The following is a 22,755-nucleotide window of genomic DNA, read 5'->3' on the forward strand; positions in this document are numbered from 1 at the left end:
GGTGTGCTGTCATACACCAACTTGATTTACCTCCTTTAAGTTCGAGTTCTTGGTAGAGCCGCATTTTTAAAACCTTCAAATATTTACCTTATTTTCAAGTACTCTAAGTTTACAGATGATGGACGCATCTATATTTTAAGCAAGTAACAGCTTAGCTCATTTTCTGTTAACCATCAGTTTGACTTACCTGTGAGATACACCTCATTATCAAAACAAAAAAAAGTTATTAAATCAACTTTACTGTGTATCTTTCCTGTTATCTTTCATTGTTTCAGGTAAATATATACAAGAAAGCCACTGCTTGTTAAATTCTCTCCACCATATTTAAACCTTTAAAAAGACAACCACTGAAACTCAGTTAAAAGGCATATAAAGGTAACTGACATTTAAGAAGCTACCATGACAGACTCAGTGCTTTGCAGTCACTTAATTGGGACCACTGTTTAAAATACTTGCAACAACTCCACCAGCAATGTTAAACATACAAGGTAAAGCCAGAAAACTAGAGCAGTATTCAAACGCTGAATGTACAGTATATAAAGAATGGCATTTTATTAGGGACAGCCAAAAATGTCCACAATGCTTTTCTTATTTGACTATCAATACTGAAAGAAAAATGGCAATATGCATAGCTTTGTGAAACTGCTTTAAAAATCTAGGGGATGGCAATCTTTTAGACAACTGAATGTTTATAGAACAAGATTCACACATTTTATGTGTAAACATTACACCAAGTATTTGAATACAAAAGTGTTTATTTTATAAACTTTATATTTAAAATAGAATTTTTATCTGTCTACTCACAAAACCTAGTTTAAAACATGATACATTTCTCTCTCTAGCTTACTTGATGTTACTCTTTTACAAACAATACTCAATTTGTAATTGTTTTATATTAAGAACCTGTACTAAATGAAGTTTGTATTTTATCAGAAAACATTTCCCTTTAAACTTAAAGTGCTTTTTTTTTTTAAATGAAGGCACCAACAAGAACTACTTTCAGATGGTACAGAATTTCTTATTTCTTGAAGACTCTGTGGTTGACCACTTCTTCATTAGTTACCTGCAGCAAGACACCTTCCTGCCAAAGGAAAAAAAAAGTATCTGAAGAAGTTTATCATGTTTGTCCAAAGAACCTAAATAACTTCAGTGGTGGTCTTAGGATCAAAGAAGACTCACTGGTGCATACAGTAGAATATGCCCTGATTATCACATTCCTGAAAAGGCAATAAAGCCAGGCAAATCAAACTGATGACATTTAAGAATTTCAGCAGCCAACCTACATCTCTCCTATAAGGTACGGGGTTGGGAAAGAATTACCACATTTAAACCCAAATATTTAGTACTGGATACATACAGGATTTATAATGTAGACACTTTATTTGTAAGTATAAACTATCATCTGGAAATAGTTTCAACCATTTTACCCTACCTTCTCCTGAACCTGATTCTGATAAGCATGTAAAACTAGAACAACCATATAACAGAAGAACAAAATGTCTTTATTTTTAATAAAAACCACTAGGTTCACTCAAAATGCTTGATCCAAGAAACGTGAATACACAAGGGTGTAATGATGGGTAATTTCATGATTTATTCAACTTGCAGCCTAACTTTTACCTACCATTTTACTACCAACACCACTGAAGGAACCAAGAAAAGCTTTATTAATGATCACTTGGCTTGCGCCTCAGCTGTTGAAATGAAGCACTTTACAGTCTTTGTGGCAGCAGAATATACTTGTCCATGGTTCATATCAATGCTAAAATTCCAGCAGGGAAAAAAATGATATGTTAAGCACCTGAATCTTCATAGAGGGGGAGGGGGGTGGGAAAGAAGGAAAAAAAGGGGGGGAAAAAAACAACCAAAATAATTTAAGTAAATGACAGATTGGAAAACAGGGTTTATAAGATTATTCTCTTGAGTTTATAAATTGTTAAACTCAAATTTATAACTATGTTAAACTACGTAAGAACCACTATACTGAAAGGCCATTGAAGAGTAGTATTAGTTTATCTTTTGGGGAGGAAAATTAAGAAAGGAAAAGTAAATAAGATCTTACCTAAAGAAGTTTAACTGAAGCTTAGAACTATTTTGCTCTACACCCTCAGCTTTCGTTGTCATCCTTATAAACTACTGTAGTTAAAGCTTTGTAGAAACAGCACAGTTTTTTAAGACTGGCTGAACTTAGTAGCCGTCAAGAGTTCTCTTGTACTAGACCTGTATCCCTGAAGAGTACCTCGCTGGGGTTATTTCCTTTCCTTGCATTGAAGAAGCAGCATCTAAAAGATCTAAAAAGGTGTTTCTCTTTGCAGAGATATCCCTTAAGTTATCTAGATAATTTAATCCTGATGAATTGCAGACAACACACTTATATCTGACCAGCATTTATCTTACACAAATATAACAACAGCTTTGCAATGGACCTTAATTATACTACCCACTCCTTAACTTATTTAAAATAAAAAGTCTATAATTACACAATTTCCTTTAGAATTATTTTATTAAATCATAAATGTACAACAGCTTCTTAACTCTACACACGCACTTAAATTTTTTTAAAGGAAAAACGTTATGTCTTATTACACCATGATCCTGGCTAATAGCTTTTCAAAACTTTGAGAAAAATCTTAAAAAAGGTTTCACATGTCACCTGAAACTTACAAATTTAACATTATCAAAGAAGGAATGCTTCTACACTCTTACAAAGACCACTAGAAAGAAACAACAATTAAAAAGCTAAGAAACTGTCTCAAAGGCATTTTTTTTTTTTTTTACAATCCTTCCTCCACAGTAAGGTAATGTTATTAAATAATCCAATCCATTCACAAAATGGCTCTCTGCATCTGCTCTGGTGTCTTCTGCCATATCACTGCATATTTATGCATGACTGAGATAAGAGTTTCCTTAACATTGTTATTTCGATAACCTGAAGCTGTTCTGTTACCTCTGGGCTCTCATCCTCTCCTATTTATACAGTGAAGCCTGTTTCAACAGAAGTAAAGAGTAAAAAAAAAATAGGTTATGAAATTATCCATCTAACCAGATTTTAAGGAAAGATAACATGATCCTAAAAAGCTTTTACTCCTGGCAGCTAGATCTCCCAAGACAATAATAATGTAAAACTCAAAAGCTACTTACCCATGGCAAATAGGAAGAAGCTCAATATCGGCTTCTCCCTCCATAACCCCCACTTCCTCCACTGCCTCCAGGACCATAGTTTCCTAGAATCATTGAAACAGCAAGAGAAAGCAAACTTACTTCCATTTTCCGTAATAAGCCTAATACTATCTATAGCTAATTTCTATTTTATAGACCTACACTCATTGAAACACACAGCTCATAACCTGTTATTTGCTTATAATTAACCTTGAGAGATCAATTATCCAGACTCACAAAAAGTTTAATTTTGCCCTTTACACTTGAAAACATGTATTTGCTGCTGCTATTCCTTTACAGGGTTGTCTACCACAATCATTGGAGTCAGTACAGAGTTAAAAAAACATAAAGCAAACAGAAGAGGCATAAAAACATTGATTTAGTACTACTACAAACTTTCTCAAGACCTTAAATAATACTTTTAGTAAATAATCCCAAGTTTTTATTCAATTAACTTTAAAAGAGAGAATTCCTAGAACTTTATACACCTTGCAATGTGCTCAATCTTCTTTGGCTTTTTTTTTTTTTAAGGAAATAATTAGCCAAGGAAAAAGATCCCCACCTGAAATGTCTTACTTTCCCAAGTCCTAAATATTTTATACCACTGAATATCCACACCATTTCAATTAACACTGAATTACAATGGAAGTATTAAACTAGCAATCAGGAGAGATCTTCCATTCTTAAAGTCATGGAAGTATTCTTTAATCACAAAATTTAAACAATCTAATAAATTACCTCCACCATATGGTCCCCCCATGTTCCTGCTACCACCAAAGTTTCCACTCTTCATTGGACCATAGTTAGAGGGTTGCTGGTTATAATTTCCAAAATCATTGTAATTTCCACTTCCATAATTTCCTGTGAAAAAATTGAAATAGGTTTTGCACAATAACTTCCAAAATAACGTATTCAAGCATTAAACCAGTGAAACATGGTAAGCATATTTAGGACAAATCTCCCATAAAAACAATCATCAGAATAAATGCAAGACACCTATCTACAACTCTACAGTTTTTTTTTTAAGACAACTATTGACAACATTGAAATGCAAAATCTCGTGTTAAAAGTCATTAATTCCAATCCAAATTCCCACATAAAGGTTGCAGGTGAATTTATTACCTCCTCCATAGTTGTCATAACCACCTCCGTAGCCCCCACCCTGGTTGCCATATCCAGGTCCTCCACCACCATATCCTCCTCTTCCTCCTCCATAACCAGGGCTACCTCCAAAATTGCCACCTATTATAAAATAAGCCTTTAAGTAATTACTTAATATTTTCAATGGCATTTGAACTGTCTTATCACACCCATTTCCAGCTTTCCAAAACACATTCTTATAAACAAAATATTTATTCTATGAAATCTCTTCCTTAACAGCCTCAAGGGCAGAACAGAGTACGTATCCTTGGTAAACATTTAGGGGAGGGAGCACCTATTAAACTGGATAAAGACCTTTACAGAGACAAATACTTGCAATGCCACAGCTCTCCCCTGACAGCAAAAATATTAAAGATTCTCTTGAAGATATCTTGAAACATTTATATTTTGCGTAAGGATTGTGGGGGCAGACGAGGCATAGGGTAAGCAGGACAAAAAAAAGCCACACCCCCCCCTACTGGTCCAAAAGATTAAGTTGCAAACGTTATTTCCCCATAAATTCCCTTATCTCTTAAATAATATGCCCACTATACCCTTCTTCTGAGTAGAAATGGGGGGAGGACCAGAAATTAGCAAACTTGCATGTAATTCAAAAACTTAAAATGGCAGTCTCCAATTATTGAAATACAAGACCTTGTTCTTTCTCATAATACCAAATTAGTATTTGGATTTCAAACAAAACTGAAATAGGATATAGGATTAACTTATAATCATACTTAAGGAGTGGCAAAACCAGCTTTTCTATTACTAGCTCAGTTTTTAGCATCCCATTCTTATTAGGACTTTTGTAAGTATTAACTTTTCTGTACTCCAAAAAAACACATCTAATACATCACTTGTCATGCAACAGTGGCTCACAACTTTAGCTGGTCCCAAGAATACAACTGTACAATTGTGTATTTTAGTAAGTTCTTTCAGTTACTTTTTTTTTTTAAACAGATTACCCTAGGGGACTTATCTTGGTAAGGGACTAATTTTAAGAAACAATTGATCTTATATATCCTTCCCCTTACATGTTGACCATGATCACATCTAGTGGTCTGTTTTTCAGGAAAACAGCATATAGAATACATCTAGATTAAATTCTTTGCTTGAGAAACAATGGGATAGCATGACAGCATCTTTAAATTCTCTATTAAAATCCTCCCTAAATGATTTTGCAACTGGTATCTACACCTGCCAAGCAAAAATACTTTCCAAAGGATATACAACTAAGATGCAAATTATAAAGGAATAACCAAATAACTGAACCACTACCACCTAAGCCCTTTACAAATGCAAAACATTAAAAATTAATATAGACATACAACTATACAAAAATATGTAGTGCTTTGATCTTTTAAGTCACAAACTAAAATGCAGAAAAAACTGACCTCCAGGTCCTCCTCCATACCCATTATAGCCATCCCCAAATCCACGACCACTTCCATATCCATCTGTTAGAAACAGGAAAAAAAATCATTATACGCTCTTCGCCCTAGTTACAATTTCTTCCCTCCGCATTCTTTATTAGCATGTCTGAGTGAAAATTATTAGGAACCACCCTCCTTGTGCTAGAAGAGTGGTGTTTTGTATTTTAAGAAGAAATAAGTAACACCACTCTTACTTATTTCTTAAAATACAAAAGCGTATATAATTAAATCTTTTAAGGATAATTGCCTAATTTGAGGGCTTGGACTTGGCAAGACTCAATTTTAAGAGATTCCATTTATTTATGCATAAGAATGACATTGAATGGGGCAGCAGGTTTCTCTGTTGGCACCTCATTACATTAGTAATTCAAATATATCTGAAGCCTAAAGGAAAAATATTTAACTGATACAGACCTCTTAGAGCCTATACATAAAGCCTCCACAATATCTTCACTTCCCATTGAGGGGCAACACTCATTTAGGCTAGTTAAAATTGATGTAACTTTTTTTTTTTTTTTTTTAAAGCTGACTACCCTAAAAAAGGAACTCTGCAACTGATTATCTTGAATTACAATTTATAAGATGTTTTTAACTGTAACTTCCTACCTGGCTAATTTAGAATATCCCACCAAGATACAATCTGCCTAAGTCTTAAAATAACTTAAAAAAATTAAGATTGGATTTCCTGAATCTAATTCAAACAGAGTTTTTAATTGAGCACATGCACCCTTCTAACACTAAGAACTCCCGACTTACCAGATCCTCCTCTAAAGTTACTTCCTGGTCCTGGTCCAAAATTTCCACCACCACCACGAGAATCTCCAAAACCAAAGTTGCCTGTAGTAAATGCCCAGGTTAGTAACAAGCATTTATTCGAATAAGTTTTAAAAAGAAAAATAAACAGAAAAGTTACCTCCTCTTCCACTTCTAGAACTTTGGACTTCCTGCATTTCTTGTCTAGACAAAGCCTTTCTTACTTCTGCATTATGACCATTGATGGTATGATATTTCTGCACTGCAATGAAAAGTTCACACTCCATTATATCAACATTATCAGTAAGCAACTTATACGATCTACTTTTTAATAAAATCAACAAACCCAAAACCTTATAAAAAACCACACCCCTACTACTTATAGATACTTACACACAATCTTATCCACAGGGTCATGATCATCAAAGGTAACAAATCCAAAGCCTCTTTTCTTTCCAGACTGCCTATCGGTAATTATCTCAATGGTATCGATCTTTCCATATTCCTCAAAGTAATCTCTAAGATGATGTTCCTCAGTATCTTCTTTAATTCCACCAACAAACAGCTTCTTCACAGTTACGTGAGCCCCTGGTTTTCCAGATTCCTGAAATAATGGGAGAAAAAAATCTTAACAGAAGAAACCAAAACATGATTTAAAGCACATTATCCGGGTACCAAAGATAGCTTTTATCCTCTAACGCATTAGGTAAAGCATCAGCTTACGACTAAGAACCCAGTTTTTGAAAGAAATATGTAAATCTAAAAAAAGCAAAGAATACAAAACTAACGGCTTTAAAAAGATAGGAAACTTAATTCTTTCAAATGTTAGTCTAATCTTCAGTGAGACAGAATATTTTTCATATTTATTGTACAGTTATATTTGCTCACCTCTCTTGCAACAGCACGTTTTGGCTCAACCACTCTCCCATCAATTGAATGAGGTCTTGCAGCCATGGCAGCATCAACCTCAGCCATGGATGAAAAAGTTACAAAACCAAATCCTCTTGATCTTTTGCTTGCAGGATCCCTCATAACCTTAAAACCAAAGGGGAAACTTTAGCCCCTCATTTCATTACTTATGTTATGAACTAGCAATTTAAAAGACTAGCAGTTCTCACAATGAACACAGACATTAAAATAATTTTCTCCATATTTTACTCAACATCTTAAACACAGTAGCCCAACAGTTGAAAGACTAGTTATCTGTAGGCACTTTTATGTAACATACCACACAGTCTGTAAGTTTTCCCCATTGCTCGTAGTAGTTCCTCAAACTTTCTTCTGTGGTTTCAAAGCTCAAGCCACCAATAAAGAGTTTACGGAACTGTTCCTTTTCTCTCTGCAAAGGAAAACACCATTTCAATTTTTATTTACATTTCTTCTTTGTATGCAGGAAATTAAATTCTTAAATATGAGGTGACCTGCTGGCAGAGTACCTTTTTCCTCTCCAAAGGAACAGTTTCTAAAGTTTTCTGGGGGGAAAAAAAAAACTTACATCAAATTTAAACCATATGTTAAACTGCAAATTAGTTGTGTTACACCAAAAAAAATTGCCCCAGCTGATCTACACAAGTTTCAAAGTCATTAATGCATGATCTAAATTTACTTGACATTAAATTATTTTGAATAAATTTAACATCCCTTTATCTTAAAACTTTATGAAGAGAAAGGAATAAACCTATTCTTTGGTCATTGAAGGCTTAAAGGACTTTTGTCAAAATTTGCATTCAATCCTTTGCCCGAAACAAAGTAACTCGCTTTTAAATACACATTGTAAATACACCGCTTTTTAACATAAAAACTGTTCGTTCTTTACTTATAACCCATAATTTACCATTTCATGATTCCGTGTCTAAAACAGTGACATCTTTTCTCTTTACTGCTCCCTCTGGTGGTGATTCTAATGTATCTCAATTAAAAAAAAAAAAACCACTAAGAAAAAAATCATTCTTTCCCCATACACCAACTCTCCATGGGGGGTGGGGGGAAGACTTAAAACATTCAATGCGTAATACCAAAATATCCTTATAAAATCTGCCTCTTTCCTTTGACCAAGGCACAAATGACTTTTATTACCAACGGTGGGTATTTAGAGCTTCAATAGTTTTTAACATACCTGGTTTTTTTTGAGGGCACACTTATATTGGTATTTACAGAACATAGAACAATCTGAATTACTACTGAACCATAAATGCAGTAAAATATTTGCTATAATCTTTTTCAAAAACCGTAAAACTTTAAATGATCACTGTTAACTACTCAGTAATTTTGTACTACTACAATTTACACTACATCGAAGCATGAAAAAAAATCACCCACAAAAACTCAGGTGTACTGGCCTTAATGGCCACCTGGCAAAATACACAACACAAATGTCTCTAATTTTACGAGGGGAGGTTGGGGACCTGGGCTGAAAAATTTTAAGCCCTATAAACCACCAAGCAAGTATTTTGCATTAACAGCCCTGTATTTTCGGCTGTCAGTCAAGAAAAAAACAGGTTATACTTTGTTTTCAGAGAACTAAGTTAAAAAAAATTAAAATATTCAGAAACCAGAACCGATCATAATGTCCAGGGGCAACTACTATGAGTGTATAATACAAATCAAAGCTCAAATATAATTTTCCATGTAACAGGAAATACTTCATAAGCAAATAATATTACAGCTCTCTAACTCAGTTCTATGGAGGTTTCTTTCTCCATGCATGAAATTTCCGAACAGCTCAAAAAAACAGTGATAAGCATTTAGATTTTTCCCTGCACAGTTCTCAGAATTGTGAAAAATTTTCAAAGGTCAAAAAACTATCAAGCTCTTAAAACATTCAAATAACTCGTTATACGATTACTTGACATATTGGTATTTAAATTAAGCTTATTTATCTAATTAGCGTTAAGTCGGTCTTTCACAATCCACATTACGCAGTTAAAAAAAATCATTTACAATAATTTTTACACATCACTAACAAAAGGCAAAAACTCATTACTTACCTCAATTTTTTTCCAAACTTACCCGATGTCCACTATCGATTACAAACAAAGTTATTTTAAAAGTGTGCTTAAGGTCAAAGAAAGTACCCAATCAGGCCCCCTTCGCTTGAGACCTTATTCTTATCAATGTAATGATCAACCATCATAGCAAACAGAGATGAGAAAAGCAAATGACAAAGTTCAAATACATAGTGGCCCAGCCGTTACTCGTAACGAAGCACTGGACCACGTTTTAACCAAAGAGCTAAAGATAAAATCATTTTTCATTTTCCTCTTAATTTCTACCGTATCGCAAGAACCTCTGGTGTCACCCAGTAAAGATTGTTTCCCAGCAAAAATATTGAAGTATGAATTCTACAGTTCAAAAGAAATCCTTCAGGAAAGTAAAGAATTGTGAAACCGACATGCCCCCCCCCAACCACCTTCCCCACTGCCACCCACAGTCGGTACTAACTTAATGGCTCCGAATTTTTATTTCTAAAGTTTCCCGCGATTCAACTAGCTTTTTTAATCACCGCAGACCCAGATAAAACCGTTACTCAAAAAAACCCACGAAACTGAAAAACAAAATGTTCTTAGTACGGCTCGACTTAAAACTGGGCCCGACACCCTGGGTGGTAGTTTTACCTCCTCCTCTTAAACCGTGCGAACCAGCCCCGGGGAACCGACTCCCCCACCCGCCCGCTCTACGGTGTGGCTTCTGAACGCAATGGCGCCATTTCATCGAGGGGAAAGGAAAGAGCCTCTAACGAGGTGCGCAGGACTTTTAAAGATCCAAGCTCACAAAACACTCGGAATCCACCTCGAAACGGCATGAAAACAGCCCGAAAAGAAAGAAAAATAGTTAACCACTTCTATTCTTCGGTAAAGTAATCAAACTAGCAGAATCCAGAGATTGAAAAGAAAAACGCTGCGAGGAAGGAAAGGAATGAAAATGGCGGCCGCCAAATCCGGTTCCCGGGAGAGGGGAGGGGGGAGGGGAAACTCCGCAGCCTCGCTCAGGAGGATCCGAAGCCCGCCGAAAAGCTCAGAAGCGGGGACGCCAGGGCCCCCAAATCAGCGTGCTTTGAAGAGGGAGTAAGAATTCCCGCCTCCGCGCCCCACTTTTCGCCGAACGAGGGCTGCATCCGCCATGTGGAAGTTCCCCATCCCCCACCCCCAGCAAAGGGAAATGGCGCCGGCAGGCTGAGGGTGGGGAAGGTACTGTTCAATCAGGCCTCCGCTAACGAACCCTCTTCAAAAATACCCTGAAACCAACCGCTTTTGAAGTGGCCCAATTTCACCGCCGCTCTCAGACGGAGGCGGGTGGCCGACTTCCACCGAGGCGCCAACGGCCTCGCCATGCCCTTTTCAATAACTCATTGATTTCAAACCCGTTACCTCCATCGCGGACTCAGTCGCTTCAGCCCGATTTCCCGCAGCCGAGCGAGATGAGAGAGATCTCCGCGGACGAACACGAACCGGACTCGTCCTGGCGCTGTAGTGAGAACTGCCGCTGCTCGAGAAACAACACCGCTAAGAGCACCTCCACACGGGACCCGGCGCTGCTGCTACTGCCGCTAGAGCCGCTGCCGCCGCTTTTCTAGAACCTTCCCCCCGACTAACGCGTCTTCCCCTACGTCAAGCCGTTGCGTAAACGCCCTAACCGCCGCCAATGGCGGGAACGCTCTACGCCCTCCTTACGCCAGGTACGTACTCCTCCCTCCCCTTGCAGCCAGTAGTAGTGCTTGACGTCACTTGCGTAACTGGTCTCAGTGAATTGCGGAAGGCTCGAGTCCTGCGTATTTCTCTCTCACGGAATTGGGTCCAGCCCCCGCCTTAGCGCAAGGCAGGTGAGAAACGGTCGCGCAGTTTGAAATTAACGCTGTCGGGAGGAGCTTAAAGCACAGCCCTAAAGTCCAGCCCCCTCAACCCGGGAGGTGGTCCCTGCAGCAAAGCCTGTGATAATCCGCGCCTCCCCCCCGCCCCCGCCCCCGAGCTCCCGCCAGAATAATCTTTGTAACCTCCCCCTTGCGATTTCCCTCTCCTAATTCTCCCCCCAGCGCTGAGGACTGACTCGGCCCCTTCCGGAAACACCCGAAGCGACTTCTAGTCAACACGTTACACTTCACGCTCCACCAACCTAACCCTGGCCAACGTCTTTGGGAGTCGACCCCTTGGGTTCAAGAGAGGTCTTTGGAGAGGGTGGTCTGGGAGGGGCACTCCTTCTTAGCTCCCAATTCTCTCCATCCGAGTTTCTCTTTACTCCCTCACCCCTAGCGTTTGGAGGCACCCGCTTATAGGGGCGAGGAAGTGGGCGGAGCCCGGTTTTGGCGCCAGACGCGGCTGCTGCGAAGCAGAAACGCCTCCGTCTAGAAGATCGGTTACTGTCCTCGCCTCAACTTCCCTCTCCCTCCCCTCCGGGGACCACCAGGCCCCACGCCGCGAACGGTGAGTGCAGCCACGCCGCACCCTTCCACCTGCCCCGGGCTCGGGTTCCCGGCGGGCGCGGCGCTCGGCCCCTCCCCCCGCCGGGCGCGCGCGCCCGCCCGCCCCGCCCCTCGCGGCCGCCCGGCGTGGGCGGTGCCACCACCACCCCCACCCCCCTCGAGCTGCTGCCCGGCGCGCAGCTCCCCAGCCCCCTCCTCCTCGGATGTGGCTGGAGCTTGAGGCGCGCAGGGCCGGAGACGCCGCAGACCCGGGACCCGGAGCAGCTCGGAGGCGGTGAAGTCGGTGTCTTTCTTTCTCTCTCTTTCTCTACTCGGTGGTGGTGCTTAAAATACCACCTGCGCCCCAGGGATCCCCCCCACCCAGTTCCCTGCTTCCCGCCCGACCCCGAGTGGGGAGCAGGCGGGAAGCAGCGGAGAGTCGAGCGGAGACCCCGCGGCTGGCCTGGCGCTGGGCCGGCGCCTGGAGTTAGTTGTGGGGGAGGGGGAGAACGAGACTGTTCTCGAGCGGGTAGAGAGCCGTGGCGACAGCCGCCTGATTTCTAGACAAAGCGCATTTCCTTTTCCCCTCCCCCATCCGCGATCAAGATGAGGGGCCCTCCTCCCCCTCACGGCCTCGGTCGGCGACTTGGGCCTCCAGTGAGGGCGGTGCGTTCTCCCGCATCAGCGCGGCCCGCTGTTCCGAGGCTGCGGCGGGCGCTCCGTTACGTGGCTACCGCCGGGTGGGGGACAACGCGGGCCCGGTGGTGCAGTGCCCTTGAGCCCCCGGGCTGCGGCCTTTGTTTCTCCCGGCGGATGGGCTGACCACGAGGCCCGCGCTCCTGGGTGGGGGGCGGGGGCCGGGTGTTTAGGCCTCGCTAAGCAGGGTGGGGCTTGCGGGGAACGGATAGAAGAGGTGGTTTGTTTTTTTAAAAGTGGTACGAAATGGGACTGAAGCATCTCGATAACGGTTTTTTTCCTTTTTCAGTTTTTAAACTAGTGATTAGAAAGGGGGAGGGTTTCCAAGAAACCAAGTTGGGGTTTTATAGGCGCCTCTTTGGACTGTTAAAAGGTCTAGAGGGGAAATTCACGATAATATACCGTTGTGATTGTTTGGGTGGTCACGTCGAATTTGAACCAAATTATCTGGCCATTTTCTTAAAAATGCTGGGTATGACATAAACGGGACTTATATTGAAAAAAATTTTTGCTATTTTTTCCTTTGTAAAACTGTCTCAGATACCAGCGTACCCAATAAGGTTTTCTAGACCCACTTGGTTAGAGCACTGATGTATTCAGCAAACATAGATCACTGATAACGCAGGATCTCAAATCTGCATCTCTGGATTTGAGTACAAGTTTTACAATATACGATACATAGTGGGGGTTGGAATCCAAACAGAACTTGTGTTTAGCTTCCTTTTTTGTGTCGTGCAAACTTCTTTTTAACTGTCATGCATTTTTCTAGTAATAGCTCTTCAAGTCTGCAATAAAAAATGGCCTCCAATAAAACTACATTGGTAAGTTCATGAAAACCTAAAATTTGTAAGGATCTAACTCAAATTTTTTTCCCCAAAATTATAAGTTTGCATCTCTGTGGTTGAGATATTTACATCCACATGTATTTCCCAGTTCCCCCCCCCCCCCCCCCCCCCCCCCCCGCAGTGTTGTAATGGGGAGAAATAGAGGCAAAAACGAAATCATTACATTGAGATACTTATTGACCTGGCTGAATAGTGTCTTAATCCATTTAGAGAAACCTAATCTTGGCAGGATAGTACAATGAATTTTACAGAGTATTTTTATCTTGAAATAAAAATAAACTTTCGCAACATGGAAGAATTTTTACAAGCATAAACACAATGCTGTAACGCCCTTGCTCATTGGCGTAACAGTCCCTAAGTCACCCTATAATGAATTCTAGAGAATCCAGGTATTTTCAGTATTGCTCAGTTTAAAGAACCTAGATTGGGACAAAGGTCATTCAGTTACTTTTCTCATGTTGTCCTATTTCGAATTTGATTATTCTAAAATACATAAAGGTCTTAAATTCAAATCATTGCCATGGTTTTTTTTTAATACCAAATAAAATCATATATATGTCCAAGAAGGGCAGAAGAGTAGATTTGGATCTTGCGAGCAATTACATTTTTTCTCTCCACTGTCTTAAACCCTAAGTTTGCATTCTTAAACTTCATTAAAAGTTCTATGAATGTGTAAAGACATACATATGTTCAGCCATGTCAAGTTACAGATTTTTTGAAAACACTGAAATATTCACATAAAAATAGTGAAATTCAAAGTTAATGGTTCTCACAGTAATTCTAATACATTTCATCAATAACTGGAATTGTATTAAAGGTCAGTGTTAACATCTAAATAAAGCAAAAGATTGGTTTTTGGTTTGTATATTCTCCCCTTGGGTTTCATACTAAAAAGGCAAGTTTGGTTTTTAATCTTTGCCATCAAGAGGTTGCACGTTTAACTCAAATATTCTGGGAACATTGAAATAAATACAAATTCTGTGGCACAAATGATTCCCATCAAAACCGTTAATGGAAAAAAACACAAAGCATCTTCTATGCCCCCTCAGGATTGAACTGTCCTTCAAATTCCGTAAGTGGTAGACTAAAGTGTAGATAATTGAATTGACTGTATGACCTGTGACCTTCAGGTACTGGAAAGAGAAGGAACTAGCTGTCCCTGGGACTTTGAGGATGAATAGAGATACAGAAGCAAACATAGATGCTTCTGTTGCTTTGGCACACAGTTTTGAGAGTCTTCAGTGTCCATAACTAAATGATACTTAATTATCTTACTCTTTGCTAAAGGATCATAAATTGACAACTTTGAAAGTTTTTCTTAATCTTCTAAGAGATGAGGTTTGTTAGTTTAGGTGGGAAAGTGGGTGAGTTTTCTTCTGAAAAGAAAAAGGTGAACACTTACTTGTAACCAGCTTGTGAGTGCCATAGTATTAGTGTTTATTCTTTTCACTTTGTGTTTATTTTTGTTATCCTCTTTATTCTGTTAATCTCTTATTTTCATGAACATAGCTGATTTGTTTATCATTTAAGATCAGTATCGAGTAGGCGACAGTTTTTCTTTTCTCTTGCTACCATTCCTTGTACAGAAGCAAAAAGCACTCCGACTGGTTGCAATACCCAAGTGTCTTGACTAATGAAAATTATAAGAAGAAAGAAAATTGTAAGGCCTGATTTGGAGATGGTATCCAACAAAAGCAGATATTTGCTGGGTTATTTTAAATTCCAGAGGATTTTTATTTTTTATATGTGTGTACACCTCTGAATAATTACATAATTTTAATTTTAATGTCCTTTTGCAAGCTTGAGGCACTGCTGTTGTTACTTTTCTGCTTGTATGCTATGTGGAGAGGTGACTTTAATGACTAGGCAGTTAAGTTTTTTTTTTTTAATAGCACCACTGAAATTATTTTAAAATTAACATAACATTGGAGATTTTCCCCGCTTCGTCTCTTCTAATTAACCATTTCAGTTTTTTGTTTTATCTGCTTTCAGTCTTCATAACATGAGTTATTGGAAAATAGTGGTTTTAGTTTGGTCTTTTGGCTTTTCTCATAGTGTTAACACAAAAAAGAAAATACTAATCTAAAAATTTGTTTAAGGTGAGTTTCGTTGGCTACCATTTTAACACTTGAGAAACCAAGAAAGAAGGATTTTCACATTAGAGAATTATTTTGGCCTCTTCAAGTGACCACGTAACTTTGTTCTGTGTGATCTGTAATATTATATACAGAAATTATGGAACAATAGTAGTGTCCTTTTTAACCTATTCATGGTCTTAGTTGACTCTACAATTGATCTCAGGATTCTGAACCATGTTTTCATTCTGCACTTACCTCTTTCTGTATAATTGAGACTTTTAACATTGGTGTTTATATTGAGAAAGAGAGTTGTTAGTGTTTGGGGGCTGTAGTTTTTAAATGGGACTATGGTTCACTTAATAAGGTCTCATTAGTATTTACTCTCTTTGTATCATCTTCTAATACTTTGTAGTTGTTTGTTGCTGTGTTGTAGTTAAAAAGAGTGCAAACTCTAGTAAACCTGGTCTTGTAAACTAGGTAAGACATTAGATTTAGAAAAGATAAGAATATTTTCCAGATAGTGTTTTTGATTGTATTATTTCAGCTGAAAGGGGTGGGTGATAGGTTTGAGCTAAAAGGGAATTAAGTATTCTTTTTGATTATCTGTTGACTTTTATCTTTTCAGAACGTGTCTGCCCTGGGATATAGAAGTAAAAATATAGGTGTCAGATGTAACGATAATATGAATATTAGCCTTTAAAATGTACTCAAAAGTGAAAAAAGAAAAGTTTCTTAAATGTCTCTTTTGTTTTATTTTAGCAAAAAATGGGAAAGAAACAAAATGGAAAGAGTAAAAAAGTAGAAGAGGCAGAGCCTGAAGAATTTGTGGTGGAAAAAGTACTGGACCGACGTGTAGTGAATGGGAAGGTGGAGTATTTCCTGAAGTGGAAGGGATTTACAGAGTAAGGAATCTGGTGCTTCTGTTATATGTTTAACTGCACCTAAGTGACATTTAAAATTTGCTTTTAGTCTGGGGTTTTTAAAATCCGTTTCCCCATACATTCTTTTCATTTAAAGACACCTTTATTCCAGGGTACTTTGAGACCTGTTTAAAAAGAGTCCTGTCTTTAGCCTACAGTTGTAACCAAGCACATTTGAAATTAGTTGATTGACTTGGAGAGTCAAATTTATAGGCATACAGTTTATTGTGTAATGCATTTTAATGTGGTTAGATATTGTACTAATTAGAGTATCTAATTGACATTGTTTTCTTATATACAGAGAACACTAAAAGTATTGAAGTTATATAAGGTAGACTGGTGGGTGTTGAACAGAAGTGCTTATCATCCAGGACCTCTAGGATGCACTAGGTTTACTGTATCCTAATCTCTTAAGAAGTGGTGTGGGCATTTTTTAAGCTCCTTAGTTCTTTATGTTCCTTGTTACTAATTGCTCTCATAATTTTATAATGTTAGCTGTATTGCAAATAACTCATGCAGGAATTCCAGTTTTATATTTAACATTTATCATGTGCTAAATCTGCCTTATACCACAAAAACAGCAAGGCTCTGTCGTCAGTGACTTACTGAAAATGGATAGGTAGAGATAGACAACAGTTTTCTGAGTTTGGTGGAGATGGGGGAGTGTTCTAGTCAAATAATTAGGCTTCGGAATATCTCTTACCTACTACTTGCCCCACCATAGCAATTTGGGAATTACAAGTTGAGTGGAAGATTTAAGGTTCTTTATTTTATCCTTCTAGTATCCTTAGTTGAGCTTAAGTATATAGTATAAGTTCATAATTTGCCACTAGAAAAATTTCCTTACAGATAGCAGAACAAAGCAAAATAAGTCTGAACTATTTTAAAGTTAGATGTAACCAGTATGCCAAAGAATTGATCACCTTCATGTGATAGGTTTTTTGTTGTTTTGAAATCTCATGAGACATTAAATGCTGGTTGTCTCTGTCCAGCCCATCAAAATGTTAAGAGACTTAACTCCTTTTCTCCCTCTTTCTCTCAAACTTAAGGCCATTAGTATGGCTGAGAACCTACTATGTGCAGTACAATGTATTAGGTAATACAGAAGTCTGTAATTAAAGTAACACTACAGAATGGAAGCTCTGCTTCAACTCTTTAGTCCTTCTCTATCCTCTGATTCAAGTTTGCCAGTTTTAGCATCTCAGGATATCAGAAGACCCCAAGTTGTAAACAGTGCCTTTCTTTTCTATCACTCTAAAATGATTAATTTCATTCTATTTTGTTCTTTAAAGGCTTTTTGGATCAGAGTGCACAAAGTTAACAAGCCTATAGGGCACCTGGCTGGCTTAGTTAGTAAAGCATGCGGTTCTTTGATCTTGGGGGTCGTGAGTTTGAGCTCCACATTGGGCGTAGAGTCTTAAAAAAAAAAGTTAGCAAGCGTATCACTAGTGTAGGATTATCTAACATTCACGTTTGGTAATTGATACTCATTTTCTTTCCAGTCCTTCTGAAAAACACATGAAAGTAGTCATTTTGGCATTATATCAGGGATTGCCAAACTTTTCCCTTAAAGAATCATGTAGTAAATAAATAATTTAGGCTTTGTGGGCTATAGACCTCTCACAATTACTCAACTTTGCAAATACAGTACAAGAGCAGCCGTAGACACTACGTTAAACAAAGGAGCATGGCTGTGTTCTAATGAATGGGCCTTCATTTCCTATAATTGTCATTTTGAAATTTTTTCCCAATTAAAAATGTGAAAAACATTTTTAGTTGGCCCAACATACAAAAGCTGGGTTTGACCTTTGGGTTGCCAACCCCTGCTTTTTATCATTGCCCAATCTGAGCACCCAGCAGAAGTTGAAAATACTGCCTCACATATAGAATGCCTTAGAATTTTTGTGTTTTCAAACGTGGTGTTGAAGGTCCCAACTAGAGACATAGTCTGACTGATCTGATAAAGTAATTTGGGGTGGGAATAGGGAATCCTCATTTTTAAAAAGCCTTTGCAGAGAGATTCTGGAGTGGGTTGTCTGTGTAACTGGGGAAAATATTAGTTCCAATTATTCTGCCAGAGCAGGTATGTTAACTTGGAGGTAATACAGCAGACTGCACACTTACTAGAGGCTAAGAAAATAAACACAGGAAGTATAAGCAGATTTTATCAAAAGAATGGGGATAGGGAGAAAAAGGTAAGCATCTGCAGTACAGCAGACTTTTTTTTAGATACATGTTAAATGAATGTAGATGATGGTAATGAATCATATTTAATTGATTTTTTTTTTTAACCGAACCCAGTGCTGACAATACTTGGGAACCTGAAGAAAATTTAGACTGTCCAGAGTTAATTGAAGCATTTCTTAATTCTCAAAAAGCTGGTAAAGAAAAAGATGGTACAAAAAGAAAATCTTTATCTGACAGTGAATCTGATGATAGCAAATCAAAGAAGAAAAGAGACGCTGTAAGTATAAAATATTGCCCAGCAGACTGACTTGGTAAAAGGTTGATGGCTTGATTTTTAAAATACATTAAAGATACTTTTAAGAATTCAAATACTTTTTAATGCTTAATATTCAGGACAGAAAGGATAGGCATGATTTAGCCTGCATCATATAAATGTTCAGTAGTAAGTGCTTATACGACTCACATTGTTGTGCTAGTGTTACTTTGAGTAGAGTCGTGGAGTTGATTCCTGATAAGGTCCATTTCCTGTGATCCAGGACTGGCAGTCTTAAATACAGTGAACACAAAGATTAGATCATTGCAATCCTTTACAATACAGTACAAACAATCCACAAAGCACATTCTGATTATAGACCATTGGTGGCACTGACCACCAGCAGGTACTTTCACATGTGATCTTTGTTTTGTCAGAATATTGCCAAGCAACATTCTGATTTTGAAGTATATAATCTTCGGTAATACAATTTTTTTAATATTTTTTGGTGTGAATTGAGACAGCTGGTTCATTAACTACATGGGTATTTTGACCCAGTCTTTGCTTCACTAATGTGTCCGTGGCTTTGGGCAAAACATAAAACTACTTGCTTTATACCTTCGGCTCCAAAACAGATTGTCCTATTTACCATGCCTGCTGGCAATTTGGGAAAAGGTCTTGATTCTGAATTAGCATTTAGGCTTGGGAACTAACATTGATAAGGTCTTTGGATTTAAAATTTGATCATCTGAATTAGATGCCAAGTAGTTTACAGATAACCTGTTAAATCTTCATGGCAGGTCTGCTAAGATTATAGGTATTATCCCCATTTTCCAGATGAGAAGCAGAGGTTGACTACAAATTTGGTTCTGGATGCTTTAGCAGCCAAAGCAAAAAGGTAACAGTGTTAAGAATCCATATGCATTAATTGAAAGTCAACCGTATATTCAGCAGAAGCACTGTTTAATAACAGTAGTTATCCTACACTGAGCTCTTAGAATGTGCCGAGCAGTGTTCTACATAACTTAATTTGCATTTTTTATACTACAAAACGTCCATGAGACAGATAGTATTATCATTCCTGTTTTATAGGGTAATGAACCTGAACCACAGAGAGGTTAACTTGCCCAAAGCCACACAGTAAAGGTTAGAGTCGTCATTCTAACTAACCCAGGTAATCTGACTCCAGAACCTGGGATATTGATATGAAAGTCTGGTAGGGAGAAGGGATTTCTTAATCTAAGCAGTTCTCAAACTCTTTTGGTCTCAGAACCCCTTTAATACTCTAGAATATTGAGAATCTCAGAGAACTTTTATTTATATGTGTTACGACCATCAATCCTAACTATATCAGAAATTAAAACAAAGTTCTAAAACATTTGTGTATTCAGTTAAGAAAGACAAAACCTATTGCATGTTCATAACTTACGAAAAATAACTTTAAATGAGAAGTGGCATTTTACAGTTTTGCACATCTTTTCAGTGTCTAGCTTAAGACAGTTCTGCATTTGATTTGCTGTCTTAATGTTGTTTGGTAGAGGCATATGAAGATATTCTGAAGTCAAAGATAAATGAAAGAAGGGGACCTTGCAAGATAAACAGACACCCACTAAAGGTCTCAGGGATCCCCAGGGATCCTGAGACCACGCTTTTAGAACCATTGGTTTATGCTAAGTATTTTTTAAGGTTTCCTACAAGGCAGATCGCTTACAATACTGATCAGTCTGAGTTTCAAAGTTTTTACTATTTGGCTATTTGTATTTTGTGTGTGCTTTAAAAATTTGTGGGTAATTTAGACTAATTCCTAAAAGTGATTTGGAATACTAACTTTAAAGAATTTATAATTATTGATGAGTTAGCAGAAATAAAGGGATTAATTTGTGTGCCTACACAGTTCTGTCTTCTGATGTGTTAGGATAAAGAAAGGTATTTATTTTCTTGCCTTGGAATTCAGAATACTTTTAGATACCTGGATTTGTTTTTTCTTGGAAGGTTAATGGAAATTACAATGTGTTTTAGTACTAAATAAGAGTTCTTTCTCCTGTCATTTTTTTTTTCACTTTCATTTGAAAGCTATATTTCATGAAAACAAATTGGAAGTTAGTATTATTAGTTTGCAATATGGAAAGTCGGTGAAACATTTATGTAAAGAGTCCTTTAACATCTTTTAATCAGGCTGATAAACCAAGAGGCTTTGCCAGAGGTCTTGATCCTGAACGAATAATTGGTGCCACAGACAGCAGTGGAGAATTAATGTTTCTCATGAAATGGTGAGTGTGCAGATGATTGCCATTCTATTTTAAAGTAAGAGTAGATTTTTTTTTTAATTTGTGAAGCCTTACCTAGAAAAGGTTTTATAGTTTTCATCATTAGATAGTATCTGCTGAAAGGATGATTCTAGGATTTTTGTAGTTTGGGGGGTCTTTGGTTTTGTTCTGTTTTTTTTGCTAATGGTGTTTTAAAGCAAAGATTAGCCTGTTTGGGAAAATGTAGTTTTATTGGAACACAGCCACAAGTATCTGCTTCTGAAGCACTTCAGTATCTTTTGATTGAATTATGACTTAAGTGAAAGATTCTCAGTTGGCAAAAACAGTTGAGACTTTTGACTGAACCTTTTTTTCCTCACAACAGGAAAGATTCAGATGAGGCAGACTTGGTGCTGGCAAAAGAGGCAAATATGAAGTGTCCTCAGATTGTAATTGCTTTTTATGAAGAGAGACTAACTTGGCATTCTTGTCCAGAAGATGAAGCTCAATAATTGTTTGCGTTGCTTTTTATATATATTTATATATATATATAAAATCTGGGTCTTTGTTTTTTGATTTATTAGTGTGAAGAAATAACATTCTAATGAAAATCACGTTTGATACGTTTGTTTTGAAGTAGTATTGGGGGAGTTGTTGGGTTTTTTTTGCATCTATAGCACTGGTTACTTTGAACAAATAAAAGCCTTCTGTAGTTGCTTCCTTTATCAGAAAAAAATATTTGAGACCATGGTATATTATCCCCCTGCATTAGAGAACACCTTTTCTAAATGTTGGGGGAAATTTCATAGTCGTTACTCAGTCAGAATTTGTGTTTAACTCCTATATGCCTGAGGACCATTCTGGGTCTTTTGTTTATTTAAGGGGTTTTTGTGTGTATACTTAAAATACATACATAAATGGTTTTTGTTTTTTTAACATTCACCAAAACAAAAACAGCATTTATAACCATGGATAAGCCCATGTTTCTGGGATGCTATCATTTTCAGCAACTTAAGAAATCACTTAAAGTTAAACAAGTTTTTCCTGAAGCCTTAACCTTTCAAATTTTTAAATTGGACAATTTAAAAGCAGCAATATCTGAATCCATATTCATATCTACAGTCATAAATGCAAGTTCATTTGCAAGTTCCCTAAAAGGAAAATTTTATCACCACCAACAACCTCCCCACCCAAATGACAAAACTAGACAAGTCCTGGTGTGTTTTAATTAGGTAAGCAAAACTTAGTTAAATGGACATTTAAAGGTTCCTTCTAGTGAACCGTTCCTTTTCAAGAAGTTGAAATCTCTGTGCTGTATTGACTAAAAGGTCATGATTCATGGAGTGTCTAAGACTTTGTTCATGGAAACCTAATCATAATCAGATGGTTAGAGATGTTGGCAATTTAGCTCCTGCTGGAATAAATGGGTGGACAGACTTTTATAATCCAGATTCTTAACCTGCATGTATTTTCTTTATCCCAACTTGTTCCTGACATGTAGGCTCAGTCTTCTCAGTATTTGAGTTACTGGTTCAGCAGAAACCAGGAAAAACAATAACTTTGTAGTCAGAATGTTATCCAACTGTATATTGTTTACTTTATTGTAAATACTGGTAAACAGTGGTCAATAAATAGTTTTATATTCCTTTA

General features: G+C 37.8%; 3 protein-coding genes across 12 annotated transcripts in view; 2 read left to right on the forward strand and 1 right to left on the reverse strand.

The window, feature by feature from the left end:
- The window catches only part of NFE2L3 (NFE2 like bZIP transcription factor 3), a 31,486-nt gene extending 30,378 nt beyond the window's left edge, over window positions 1-1,108 (forward strand). Inside the window, exon 5 of the mRNA XM_044920249.1 lies at window positions 981-1,108. Coding sequence (XP_044776184.1) covers window positions 981-1,108 — 128 coding nt within the window. The remainder of the gene's footprint in view (window positions 1-980) is intronic.
- HNRNPA2B1 (heterogeneous nuclear ribonucleoprotein A2/B1) lies at window positions 540-11,892 on the reverse strand. Of its 9 annotated transcripts, none has more exons than XR_002480313.2 (13): window positions 10,853-11,065; window positions 7,922-7,957; window positions 7,714-7,824; window positions 7,374-7,520; window positions 6,879-7,089; window positions 6,646-6,747; window positions 6,489-6,569; window positions 5,694-5,756; window positions 4,282-4,401; window positions 3,898-4,020; window positions 3,142-3,224; window positions 1,625-1,762; window positions 540-1,081 (listed from the first exon to the last, which is right to left on the reverse strand). XR_002480313.2 is itself a non-coding variant. In XM_021689804.2 (12 exons), the coding sequence occupies exons 1-11, from the start codon at window positions 10,856-10,858 to the stop codon at window positions 3,163-3,165; spliced, it is 1,062 nt and encodes a 353-aa protein (XP_021545479.1). In that variant the 5' UTR covers window positions 10,859-11,065; the 3' UTR covers window positions 540-1,081; window positions 3,142-3,162. The 9 variants fall into 9 exon arrangements, 3 of the variants coding, with proteins under 3 accessions (XP_021545479.1, XP_021545477.1, XP_021545483.1); XR_006541062.1 differs by having other exon boundaries at window positions 1,625-2,985; XM_021689804.2 differs by lacking the exon at window positions 1,625-1,762.
- Window positions 11,051-22,755, forward strand: CBX3 (chromobox 3). Of its 2 annotated transcripts, XM_021689810.2 has the most exons (7): window positions 11,051-11,160; window positions 11,515-11,902; window positions 13,346-13,397; window positions 16,259-16,401; window positions 18,721-18,883; window positions 21,035-21,129; window positions 21,491-22,755. In XM_021689810.2, exons 3-7 carry the CDS (start codon window positions 13,374-13,376, stop codon window positions 21,615-21,617), a joined length of 552 nt encoding a protein of 183 aa, XP_021545485.1. In that variant the 5' UTR covers window positions 11,051-11,160; window positions 11,515-11,902; window positions 13,346-13,373; the 3' UTR covers window positions 21,618-22,755. The 2 variants fall into 2 exon arrangements, with proteins under 2 accessions (XP_021545485.1, XP_021545484.1); XM_021689809.2 differs by lacking the exons at window positions 11,051-11,160; window positions 11,515-11,902 and adding an exon at window positions 12,054-12,180.

This window comes from Neomonachus schauinslandi, chromosome 12 (assembly GCF_002201575.2).
Source record: "Neomonachus schauinslandi chromosome 12, ASM220157v2, whole genome shotgun sequence".
In the NCBI taxonomy this organism is placed as follows: Eukaryota; Metazoa; Chordata; class Mammalia; order Carnivora; family Phocidae; genus Neomonachus; species Neomonachus schauinslandi.